Here is a 12357-nt window from a genome sequence, read left to right on the forward strand (position 1 = left end):
AGCTGATCCTACCAATCCTACCTTAATTAATTTTTTAATTGAAATGACCTTGTATGTACACTGTTAAATGATTTTAAATATTGAAAGTTAACAAGTTGTTACATGTAATAAATTCATTTTGATTATTCCTCAAAAATAATGTAATAGTTTATATTTGATTTAAAAAACTTTCAGTGATATGTAACAGTGCAATGTATCACACATTCATGTTGTGAGGTTTTAATATAACAATAACAAAGTTTGATAACACACAAGTTAAAAGTCTCAACTTGCATCACAAATAACAAAATATTAGAAAAATTTATAAACTAATAAGATTTACCAACGAGAAAAGTGAAACATAAATCTTGATAAAACGTTTGAATAAAGCAATTGTTCAAGTTTTATAACTTTTAATCATAACAGTTGATACTGTAAGTATGCATTTGCTCCTCTAAAATTTGGTTTTTCCTTGTTTCCATACAAATTTGTGTTACAAAAATCTTGAATTAGGATCAAATAAATACGTAAATTAATCAGTTGAAAAGAGACAACTGAAAAAAAATTTAAAATTTAAACTTTTTATAATCTATCTACAAGATCAGTTGCGGCTGGTTTATAGTTGACAAAGTGTCTCTACACTCTCTACTGTAAAAAGTATATTTATTTGGATCAGCGCCATCTAGCGGTCTCAATTTTTTGGCCAAAAGTGGCTCCCAAAATTCTGAATTAGAGCAATCAAGATTAGAGCCATTTAGCCAATTATAAACCAGCCGCAACTCATGATGAAGCTATAAAACAAAAAAATAACGATATGTGTGTTTTTGGCGGCAAGATAACAATCTATTTTTACCAAAAAATTGACCTCCTATGTGTTTATACTTTATAAGATGAATTTTCGAGTAAAAGATAGATTGTTATCTTGCCGCCAAAAACACATGTATAATTATTTTTTTATTTTATAGCTTCATCATGAGTTGCGGCTGGTTTGTAATTGACTAAATAGCTCTGAGCTCAATTGCTCTGTATCAAAAGTTTGGGGCCTCTTTTTAGTTCAAAAATCCGTAACGCTAGATGGCGCTTGTCCAAATAATTATTACTATCCTAATGGCAGAGGAATGTAATCAAGTATAAACCAGCCGCAACTAATGTAACAGATAATAAATACGAAATTGACATGGTCTGTGCTATTTGCGGCAAGTTTAAACTGTGTGTGTGGCCGCGATCTTATCCACCGAATTGTAGACAAGGACAAGGTGTACATTGTACAATCACGCGTGCGGTATAATTTAACTATTTTTAGGTATGTTTTAATTGTTTATAAACAAAATAATGTAGATAATTTAATTATAAAAACTTTTAATTATAACACGAAATTACTATGTACAGACAAAAGAAAAAAAGTCTTGTTCGTAGTAAAAACTGTGCTCATGCTTTGCGTATAAAAGATTATTACATTTTATTGTGAAACTTTCGATTAAGTAAACAGATACGAAAGTTAGAAAAACAAATGTGAAAAAAATTTTTATGGATGAGAACTGGCTTACATTAGTGTCAGTTCCTTTTTTTTACAATCTAGCTAAGCTGATGCACATATTACTCATGCATTTCGTACGTAATCTGGTACGTATGTACGTAACGTGAGAAGGCTATGCCGCAGAAAGTTTAGTCTGAAAATCGGCTAATATATAAATCAGTTTCACATACCTACTTACTTATTACGTTGCAAAAAAAACAATCGTTTTTATTAAGAGTTTCTTTACAATAGGTTAGTATTATATTTGAGAATATTGATATTATATGCCGAGTTTGGTGCAAAAAAACACCTGAAGGATGTAGTTATTTGTATGTTTTGATTTTTTTTTTCGTCCACAAATTCGATGTTAATTATTGCAGAGCTGAATGTACAAAAAGTATACTTGCTACTCTAGGTCTTTTGTTTGACCACATAACCATTTTTTTATTTGATTTTTTTTATTACTGAGTCATGATACAAAAAGCAAATTGTGATTGATAATAAAAATTGGTGTATGAATTTTTTTCCAGGAATCGCAATAGTTTGCACACAGAGTGGTTATAATGTCTGTTAATGTTTACTTTCCGTTTGGAGTACCAATAAACATTAAATTCACACAGGACACACCTATTTTACAGGTAAAAAAGTTTTAAGCACCTTTAAGCTTGTATAATAAATTTTTTTATTTATTCTAAAATTTTTTTACAGATTCTTAAAGAAGCTTGTGGTAAACAAAATCTTAATCCAAGTGAATACGATTTAAAGTAATACTAATTCAAATGAATGGTTATACTTACATAAATGTTGCAAAAAAATGTCAAGATACAACTTTCCAACTTTGTTTTTAGATACCATAATAAAACCTTGGATGTTAACATGACAATTCGTTATGCTCGAATTGCAAACAATGGAAAGTTAGATGTAGTTAAACGTAACATACCAAGAGCAGTGTCAAATGTGAGAATTTGTGTTCAGTTGGAAAATCGAGAAAGAAAGAATGGTGAATTTTCCCCAGATGTAAATATACAAAAAGTTCTAAGTGACTTAAAAGTAGAGTACGATACAGAAACAGCTGTTATTATTTTTACACAAAAAGAGGTAAAAACATTGTCTTTAAGTCAATATCGTCGTAACGTTGATTGATTATTATTACAATTTCTTCACAGATATATAGTAAAGATTTTGAAACTGTAACATTGTTGTCTTTGGGGCTGGGAGCGGGGTCGGCACTCCTTAGACTATTCCACAGAGATCCAGAAAGACCCCGGGAGCAGGCTCATGTGTATGTTCCCCCAACTCCAAAAGTTTCTAAAATTGAAGATGATAGTGGGAGAACTGAGTCTGCTGTTGGTGATGACAAAGACGGGGAACCTTCAGTTGCAAAACCCCTGAAGAATCATGCTTTTGATCCTATATCTGCTATCAGGGCAGAAAAAATGGTTCCTCCAAAGGAGAGCCCTGAACAAGCAAAAAAAGTTGAACCAAGTCAAAGTGAAAATGAAAAAAATGCTATAGAGCATACTCGCTTAGAAAATGTTAATCAATCGGAGAAAGTAGAGCCAATGCAAATTGATACTCGGAATGAAGAGAATGCAACATTGATCGTTAAAGAACAGTCCACGCAAGAACCGCAAATTTATTATGTAAGTGATGAAAGTTACCATTAAAAATACTAGAACTGTGAATAAATTCCGCTCTCTTTCTCTCACATAATTAGCTGGATGAAGAAAAACAAGCATTACTATTTAATCAAGCGGGAGCCCAAGCTATGCCTCAAGTAGAAATTCCAGATGACTTTTTCGACTTGACAGTTAAAGATATAAGGCTTTTGCACATAGACATGCAAAGATTAAACGACCGACTGAAAGAATCTCCCCTGATGACTGAAAAACTAAGAAATCTGGAAAAAGAAAAAAATGTCTTGACAACAATTCATAAGTATACAAAAGCTGTGATAAGAATTTATTTTCCTAATCAACTAGTGCTCCAAGGTATCTTCAGGCCGTTGGAATCGGTACAGGCAATCAAAGATTTTGTGAAAGCTTATCTTGAACATCCAGAAACCGATTTTGCACTTTGTAAGTGATAAAATTTTGGAACGTTTTTTTATCAGGGACAGAAAGTATGATTAAAGTATATTGTTTATTATTCTACAGATACAACGCCGCCTCGTTACAATTTGGATTCAGGGAAAAGCTTGTTGGATGAAAACTTGGTGCCTAGCGCCAAAATTTATTATTCTGGTAGTTCTGACCTTAAGCCGGAAATCAAATCGAAAGTGACTGATGCCTCTGCTGCCTCCTACGCAGCTACGAAAATAAGGTAAATATGAAATACCTTTGCTTCTTAAGTTCTATACATTTTTTTTAATCATAAAATTGTTGTAATGTATTCATCACAGACTGACAACGATGCGAAATGATGATGCTTTATTCGACGACTCAGCTGGTCCCAGCAATAAACCAGAAAGACAACAGCCAAAACCTCAAAAATCTAGCTCTGATAAAATACCAAAGTGGTTCAAGCCATCAAAAACATAAATATTCAATCGACGCTTCATACAGTTCCTCACAATCATTGCAGAAAAAATGTATATTTCGTTGAATATCAGAATGTTTCGTTTATTGTGCGTTTTACGATTCTTTTCCATACAACTTTTTTTAATAAATCATGTATTTTATTAAACGATTTCATATAATTAGTAAGGATTTGATGGTTGAAAGAAAATAAATAAATTTTTATGTATTTGTAATGAGTTTTATTCTTTATTATAGGGTACTTATTTACAAAAACTTGAATGCTGAAGCGAAATTTTTAAAGTTTTTTTTTTTCAGTTTTTTTTGTTCTTATTGAAATCGAACAAACAACCTACTTCATACTTATATTTGGTTCTGAGAAAAAAATGTATTTACTGAATGCAAATAATTTACACTTAGGTAAATAAAAATTTATTTGTCTGGTCAATTGTTCTAGAGTATTGTACACTAATTAATTAATTATCTTTACAGTAACATGAATAGACATTTTTTTAATGGCACTTTTAGTTGTCTTCAAGATGTAATCTTGTACAATTTTTTTCTCAGAAATTTGCATACATACATAAGTTTCGATTTCGATCGAGCGATTTAATGTCAAATCTATCACAGTTTAGCCGAGAGATAAAAAAAAATGCGTTAAATGCGTATTCGTGATTGCTCAAGGCTCGAAAGTCATGGAAGCGTTTATATTGCATTATGATTCGTCTCAGCTTTTGTTACAGGCGATTAATTTGTATTCTTTCAAAAATAGCGATTTAAAGCCAATGATTACTTTCAAAGCATCAATTTTCAACTATCATGAATATTAAAACGTGAAAACGTTGGTGAAAATTGTATAGTACAATAGAAATGTTTTGGGATTAGGATAATAATTTTTATGTTAGCCTTGCACCGACTCACTCATATATACTACAAAAGAATTCCTGAAGTGCTTACAACTATGTTATGGCAACTATAACAGTAAAATATATATATATAGTCTTTTAAAAGTTGATATGTTTTTCTCCACAATTTCAGGGAATTAAATAGCAGTTGCGATTTCTCAATTTATAATCACAATTTCAAACTCTGCATCTCAACGCATGACAATATTTAGGCTAGACTATTGTATGAAATTTTTTCAGGAAGAGTATAAGTAGACAGTTTCAAAAAGTATGAAAATGAGTGTGGTCCATTTCATTGGAGACCGCTTATAAGGCCTTGTGATATTTTTTTAAAGTGAGTGTATATATTGCTTCAACATGTTATAAAATTTAATATGGAACTGACAAACAAGAATGGCTTTGAGTTTTCTTACTTCCTGCCCTGAGAACTACGTATGATTAATAATTACTATGAATATAAAATGTAAAAAATTCTATAAACATGCTACCTAGTAACTTTATGAAATACTGATAAATTCTAAAAATTTAGTAAAAAAACAATTGGTTTAAAAAAATGTTCAATAGTCGCAATTCTTCATTAAAAATAAAATGCAATGATTAAAAGTTACAATCATATTAAATTTACAGTTCATTACTCGTAGATAATATATTTTCATTAATGAAGTATTAAACGATTCTCAAAGATGTTGAATATCTAAACGAATTAAAGCAATTTTATTGCTTGAGGATTCATAAAATTGTATATTTTATACAAAAACTTAATAAACTATGTTTCGTGTTAAGTATCTAATAATTTACAGTACAGAGCCTCTTAAGGCATCTTTTGAATATTATCTGGTGCTTTAATTATTTTCAAGAAGAAGTTTGACATTTTTTATAAAGCATTTCTTTAAAAAATGTATACTTCACAACAGCCTGATTTATTTAAGGCTTTAAATGCTTGTTGTGATTCATTTAATTGTGTTTCATAAGATCACATTGTGTAAAAAAACGAATCTTCTTCGAAATAATTAAAATAAGTTCTTACACGATAAAGTTCGGTTGAAAACTTTATGATGTTCCATTATTGTACATTTATGATTATTAATATTATTATTATTAACAAGGCATCGATTTAATAGCAAAAAATTGCTGAAGTTAAATCATTATTTTACTTTTAGAAAAAAATATTCCAAAAATATTATGTAATTAGACAGATATATGATATGTCGTAATGATTGAATTATTTATACTTTATTATACACACATTATAATCAAGCTTCAAAAAAAAAAATTCGTTTTAAAAAAAATCATTTAGTTTCCAACCGAACTCTTGCCAATAAAGTCACTTAGTCTTTTGACTCCTTTAGTGGCACATCTAGTAAATTTTGTTTTAGATGCTTGAGTCTTTCAACAGGCCCGCCAAGAATATTTCCCAAGGGCCCAGAACCTCCAGCTTCTTCTTGTATACTACCTAGTAAATTAGCCTCAACCTCTTCACTATTAGGCACCTGTTGTTTCTCACGACTATTGCTGTCACTAATGAGTTGTTGCTGCAACTGTGAGTCTAATAAACGCATGTATTTGTCCATTTCACCACCTTGGTCCTCGTCATCTCCACCTAATGAACCTTCAGAGCTACCATCGAATTCACCATCACCTCCTGGCACCACTAAATCGAGAATATCTCGTAGTGCCGTATCAAAAACGTCCGGATCGAAATCAATACGACCATTATCCTCTACATCCACCTTCTCATCGTTTTCCTCTTTATCTCTGAAAAATAAGTTGAAAAATAATTACATCGAAAATTATCTTTTAAACTATTTATCTTACCCCAAGAACTGTACACCTTCAATTCCACTTTTTTGGTTGATAAAGGCTTTAACTTTGTCTTGAAGTCCAAGCGGATTCTCCGATTCCTTGCCAGATATTCCAAACTGCTGCCCGAGCATTGCCTCCAGCTGCGCTGGGTCGACATTCAGCCAACTGTCACTATCCTCGGGACTTAGTGTACACACCTCTTCCGCTAAAAAAATTAATGACCTTCCACGATTAAACAACCATTAGCAGCATCGATCGATCAGATGACATAATCTGATACCTTCCATCTCCATGTCGTTACTTTGAATATCCCTGTAGATTTCGATTAGCCTCTTGCCTTCATTGGTTTCAACCCTTTTGTTCGCTTGGGCCAAATGTCGTTCATAGTATGATTTTGCCTTCACCAGCAGCTCTTCCTTTTCTTTGCTACCCTCTAAAAGTTCGCGAAAGTAACCACTGGCGTCTAGACGTCGAAAAAAGGCCGTCCAAGCCTCCTCGTTTACACAAGAAGAATCACCAGATGACTGCCGATCCCGGCATTTGCGTTCTTCCTCGTGCGCTCGAGCTACCAGCATCTCTAGACCACAGGCTATTTTGATGCCGAGAAGATAAGCGTTGTATTTAGGGCTATTAGAGGGTGGAAGGTTCCAACCAGTTCGCGGATCACCTGTGTATCTAGAAAACAAAGTGGTAAAGCATTATGATGTAAGAAAAATTGTGAGGTATTTTTTTTTTGTCTAAAGGGAACAACATCAAGTTTGCAAATACCTTAGTCTTAACAATTTATTTCAAAACGAAAATCTAAATTCAAAATGTAAAATTACTGAAGTCTAACTATATACTCTATGCAAAAACTACTTTTGGAAAGTCTTGCACAATGAGAAAAATATTATCCATCTATCCTTATTAATTTTCACCTGTGTGTAAAACAAATTATAAATTACGATCCAATTACTTTTTATCTAACTAACTAGAAGTTAAAAACAATAGTTATTTAGTCACTTTAATAATACATAATTGTAGCTTTATAGTTCTATAATTAAACATGTACTTTTAAACAATCAAGATTCTTCTTTTTGGATAAAGTAAATTTTAAGTAAGTACAAATTGAGTCAAACAAAAAAACTAGTACTAGTAACATTCGTAACGTAGAAAAAATATTTACTTCAAAGATAAGCTCTAAGTACTTATTCTAATTCACCAATTCACTTAACAGTTTGTATATACAAATTTACCAAAAACTCACCCAACAGGCTATACCTGCTGATCGGCATTACCCAAATTTTAACCAAGATATATTACAAAACTGTAGAGAATTTTTTCATATTTAGGCGCATAAAGAATATACACAAAATAAAAAAACAACAAATTAAAAACGTGTAAAAATATTTTTTCATCAATAACTTTAATCCTATTTAGTAATTGAAATAAAACTTTATATACCTGCAATGTACAGCCATGGCATATAAGCACTTGGTCATTTTGACATTTGCCATGACTCTTTGCTCGGGGGGAAAGTATCGCATAGCCCTGCAAACTTTTCTTTCCCAAGGATCCGAATGACCAACTGTTCTTACAGCTGAAGCTATGAGCCTCGGTTCTCTTCTCAGCATATAGGCAGCTTTCTCTGGTAGATAAGCTCTGGCTTTGTGCTTTCTCCTCTCCGTTTCTTCAGGATAAATACTGATCCTTTTTTGAATGGTTGCCTGAACTTTGTCCGACATTTTAAATATATGGGAACGTTGGTAAACACTGTTCAAAATGTTTATACATATTTTTTGTTTGTCTTGAACAACATGCACAGCACCATTCATAATGAAAACTCGTTCGTGACAAGTTTCTGGAGTAGCCCAGACCGGAAGCACATCAGCTGCTTCGATGAGGAGAAATTCACCATCAGAGTCAACCATTCTTGCGATGAGGCCTTCGTACTTCTTTGTCAGGTTTATTATCAGAAAGACAACAAACCACTCGTCCCCTATGTCTTCATCGAATCTCAGTAAAACGTGTATATGGGGTAGCAATTCAAAATCTGTAACATAAATAAATAGATCATTTGCAATGGATGACATGAAAGAAAAATGGAATATAAAATGAGAGACAAGACAACGAAAATATCACAGGGGACAATGTTCGTAAACAAAAAAAGTTTATTTGACGAAGTTTCAAAAATCTTGCGCTTGGTAGGAAAAGAGATAAAGGAAATACACACCAGTCGCCCTGGACGATCCCTCGATGACACTGTCGAACTGGAGGGCCTGCTTTGTCCTGGGCTTGAAGCTCAAGTTATCCCTGTGCCACAGGTAGTCCTTGATGAAAGGCTCCACGTCCTTTTGAAACTTGTCAGTCTCATCCTTGAGCATACCCTCGGTGACCTGATCGGCAGTCAAGGAGTAGCAAAAACGAGGGTACAGGTAGCACTCGAGCACGTCGTCCTCGCGCGGTCTTTTAGCCTGCGTCATCGCCATCCTGGCGCTCTACCACTAAACTCCGAACCCACAATTTACAGTACCCTAAACTGCACCTATCCCTATACACCTCGGTAATTTACCTTTCGATGATCTATAATGACGAAAAAGTTATAATTGTCATCATGTTTTAACGATATAATACCTATTATTGTTGTCAAAAGACTCTCACCGTCCCGCACCCCGCACCCCTTATTTTTTCTAATTCTGAGGTCGGCAAAACATAACCTATATGTACCTACATCCCTTTTTTGGAGAGAGAGACTCACACGACCTTAATATATCTGTGTATAACTGTATATACATGTCAATGCAGGTTGCATCGTTGCAGGGTGGCACATCAGGGGGGTGCACAAAGAAGAAGGGTTGGGCTCGCGGGGCGCGGAGGAAAAGTTAAAAAAGAGATATCGTTTTTTCAGCTCCTCTGGTAAATTTTTTATTCGCGACGGGACGTGGTTTACGATCGCATACCTATCCCTGCACCCTCGGCCCCCATATGTTTTTTATGTAAGGATCAACTTGTTTCCATTGCGGGGCAGGACATTTTCCCCGAAAGCCGGCGTGCAATAAATTATTTAGCTTCCAAGTTTTACGACGCGGGCCGAATTTTCCGGCACTGGCCCAATTTTTCTTGCAGACTGCCCGAGTATAGAGTTTTATTATTTCAACTAAATACGAAGGAAATTAAATTATACGAGTTTCATTTTTTATCGCGCCATTAATGAGCTGTACCTATAAGTCGATTTACAGCTATATAGTTTATAATTTCATATTAGTTGTTTGTGTAACTATACATATAATATATCATTTGTTTGTTGGCCCATATAAATATGATTGTCGTTGTTGTATGGGTGGGTGATTTTATTTGTCATTTAAATGCAAGAACGCGAAATTCAAGATTGTCAACATCAATTAATTGTTACCTGCACTCAAAAAACTAAAAAAAAAAAACAAAACAAAACATGTATGAGTGTAATTTCTAGTTGACTGTGGTAATAATCACCCAAGAAATTTTTTTCTCGACAAACTCGATCGAAACAAGTACGTGCAGCAGAAATGTCCGTTTGGATTTAATTTAATCAAACATTATGTAATTTTAATTGTATGTTCACTGCATCAAATTTCAAAGCAGTACAAAGAATTAAATCAACTGAACAATTCTTCATACGTTGTTTGATAATTATTTCTAAAAAGATCGACTGCACGTGATGACAAAAAAACGTCTAAAATTGAGAAAATGTCAAAAAAAAAAAATAATAATAGTAGAAAACGCAGATGTTAACAATAAAAAATTCTTCAAATTTAATGATGGATCGAAATCGTTGAGCTTGCATTCATCAGATTTATCTCGATGGTCAGAATACAACCATTAATGCATTTAATGATTATGTACTGGTTGAACAGGTTTACGTTCATAAAAGGTATATTAGTACATAAACACATGTTTGTAAGTGTGTATGCACATACATTACATCATAAAAGGTTTTTTCTTTGATTGAATAAGTCAATCATCGAATGATCTCGAAATCCTAAATTAAATCCATATTCCAAATAAACGTTTGACGATACAAAAACATGTAGGTATTTCACATGTCGAGGTATGAACTCGCTGATGATTCAAATTGCAAAAAGACCAATATACTCGTGAATAAAAAAGATGTAAAAATTTTCCAGTAATTGTTTTTCATTGAACAACCAGAGCAACGCATTAAAGACACGGTTGTCCATTTTGAAATAATTATTTATAAATGCTTCCATAATAGAACAATTGTTTTTTTGATGATAAAAAAAAATTCATGAATAGCGCTTAATTCACGTTATCTTGCAACAAAATACATGTACCAATAATAAACTGTGTATATGATGATAAAAGCAACTATGCGATGAAGCTGGTTTTGAAACTGCTTGCTTTTTTACTTTTCACATTATGCATATGCGAATAACATTGTTTATGTACAATATGACCATACAAGTAATACACACGTCACCCGCAATCCGTTGGGAAGCTGGATTTGATTTCAACGGCGTCTCCTTGCCGAGGGTATTCAATTTTCGCATTGATCCGAACACGTACGCAAAGAAAGGGAAAGGCATATTACCTTTGGTTATACAGGTAAAGGAGAAAAAGGAAAGGACTCGAACTTGTTTAAGTAGTCCTTGGTCGCTGTAAGAAAAAAAAAAAAAAAAAAAAAAAACAAATGCGAGCGGTCTTACCTATACACCTTTCATTCCTTGACCTTGTCCTTGTCTCTTGTCTCCTCTTTGATCTCACATATACTCACGCTATTGTACAAGTACACTATAAAATGCGTGTATGCATATGTCGGATCCAAGCAAGTGCGTAAACACACACTTACTGTCAATGGTTGTGAACAAAACGAATTTTTGAACACTTTCATTCTTTATTTCTTACTAATAGTTTTATTTCCTCTGCACCAAGCATACTAATAGGCCGTACTTTTACCATTAAAAAGCGCTTGGTAAGGGTGATGTACATTTATATTTAAATAATCAGGCAAAAACTTAGTTCTAAAACTATTCAAATGCGCGCGCTTATGGCTTTGAAACATCCACAACAATAATTCAATAAATATTAATAAATAATAACAACAACAACAACAACAAAAATAATAATAATAGTAGTAACAATCACTAGTCAACTAGGAGAGCTTCGCAAGGTTTCAAGAATATTCATCGAAAAATTTAGTGAAATATGTCCATTAACTGTCTTGACTAATCGTCTAGTCGCATTAATATTAAGCGTTTGACTTGAAGTTTAATTGCGAAAAATTAACACTATGAGTTTGATAATTCAACTGTGATAAAAAATTATTAAAAAATGTGTTTTACTGCTAAATATATGCTATGTATTATTAGATGATAATTTAGAAAAAATTGGAAAAGATTGTAGCTTATTATTCTCGTTTGTAATATTAACTTTGAGAAAGAAAAAAAAAAGAAAATTCCTCTCAGCTAAATTCAATGTCAGAGACTCAAAGTTTTCAATTGGAATCCGAATTTTTTTGCCTTTTATCATCTAAAACCGTGAAATCAATAGTAATAATAAACAATTGATAAATTAAAAAAATTTCCAGAGCAATTGAAATTATAACGACATCGCCTGCATGATCTCATGCGTTAAAGTGCGCTTAGTTATCAGTTGATACACT

At 32.9% G+C, this 12357-nt stretch overlaps 2 protein-coding genes across 4 annotated transcripts; one reads left to right on the forward strand and one right to left on the reverse strand.

Moving 5' to 3' along the window:
- The first annotated feature begins 1191 nt into the window (after positions 1 to 1191).
- Positions 1192 to 4182, forward strand: LOC106637879 (tether containing UBX domain for GLUT4). 2 transcript variants are annotated; one of them, XM_014350851.2, is made up of 8 exons: positions 1192 to 1282; positions 2026 to 2133; positions 2204 to 2259; positions 2344 to 2593; positions 2662 to 3138; positions 3213 to 3573; positions 3652 to 3817; positions 3897 to 4182. In XM_014350851.2, the coding sequence occupies exons 2-8, from the start codon at positions 2059 to 2061 to the stop codon at positions 4033 to 4035; spliced, it is 1524 nt and encodes a 507-aa protein (XP_014206337.2). In that variant the 5' UTR covers positions 1192 to 1282; positions 2026 to 2058; the 3' UTR covers positions 4036 to 4182. The 2 variants fall into 2 exon arrangements, with proteins under 2 accessions (XP_014206337.2, XP_014206334.2); XM_014350848.2 differs by lacking the exon at positions 1192 to 1282 and adding an exon at positions 1665 to 1747.
- A 1360-nt stretch (positions 4183 to 5542) lies between these two features.
- ecd (ecdysoneless cell cycle regulator) lies at positions 5543 to 9420 on the reverse strand. 2 transcript variants are annotated; one of them, XM_089594668.1, is made up of 6 exons: positions 9360 to 9420; positions 8932 to 9281; positions 8163 to 8751; positions 7000 to 7394; positions 6732 to 6924; positions 5543 to 6671 (listed from the first exon to the last, which is right to left on the reverse strand). In XM_089594668.1, exons 2-6 carry the CDS (start codon positions 9185 to 9187, stop codon positions 6245 to 6247), a joined length of 1860 nt encoding a protein of 619 aa, XP_089450794.1. In that variant the 5' UTR covers positions 9188 to 9281; positions 9360 to 9420; the 3' UTR covers positions 5543 to 6244. The 2 variants fall into 2 exon arrangements, with proteins under 2 accessions (XP_089450794.1, XP_014206338.2); XM_014350852.2 differs by having other exon boundaries at positions 8932 to 9368.
- Positions 9421 to 12357: the final 2937 nt, after the last annotated feature.

The sequence above is a fragment of the Copidosoma floridanum genome, unplaced genomic scaffold (genome assembly GCF_036245765.1).
Source record: "Copidosoma floridanum isolate Cflo_tuat_1 unplaced genomic scaffold, Cflo_Japanese_pri ptg000021l, whole genome shotgun sequence".
Taxonomy (NCBI): Eukaryota; Metazoa; Arthropoda; class Insecta; order Hymenoptera; family Encyrtidae; genus Copidosoma; species Copidosoma floridanum.

What these genes read in the sequence shown, in the direction of transcription:
- ecd (XM_089594668.1), bottom strand. Translation starts at nt 9,187, where the DNA reads ATGGCGATGACGCAGGCTAAAAGACCGCGCGAGGACGACGTGCTCGAG. An exon ending in TAACGACATGGAGATGGAAG is followed by an intron (nt 6,925 to 6,999) that starts GTATCAGATTAT and finishes TAATTTTTTTAG; the next exon opens with CGGAAGAGGTGTGTACACTA. An exon ending in GAAGGTGTACAGTTCTTGGG is followed by an intron (nt 6,672 to 6,731) that starts GTAAGATAAATA and finishes CTTATTTTTCAG; the next exon opens with AGATAAAGAGGAAAACGATG.
- LOC106637879 (XM_014350851.2), top strand. Translation starts at nt 2,059, where the DNA reads ATGTCTGTTAATGTTTACTTTCCGTTTGGAGTACCAATAAACATTAAA. An exon ending in AGGACACACCTATTTTACAG is followed by an intron (nt 2,134 to 2,203) that starts GTAAAAAAGTTT and finishes ATTTTTTTACAG; the next exon opens with ATTCTTAAAGAAGCTTGTGG. An exon ending in TTATTTTTACACAAAAAGAG is followed by an intron (nt 2,594 to 2,661) that starts GTAAAAACATTG and finishes ATTTCTTCACAG; the next exon opens with ATATATAGTAAAGATTTTGA.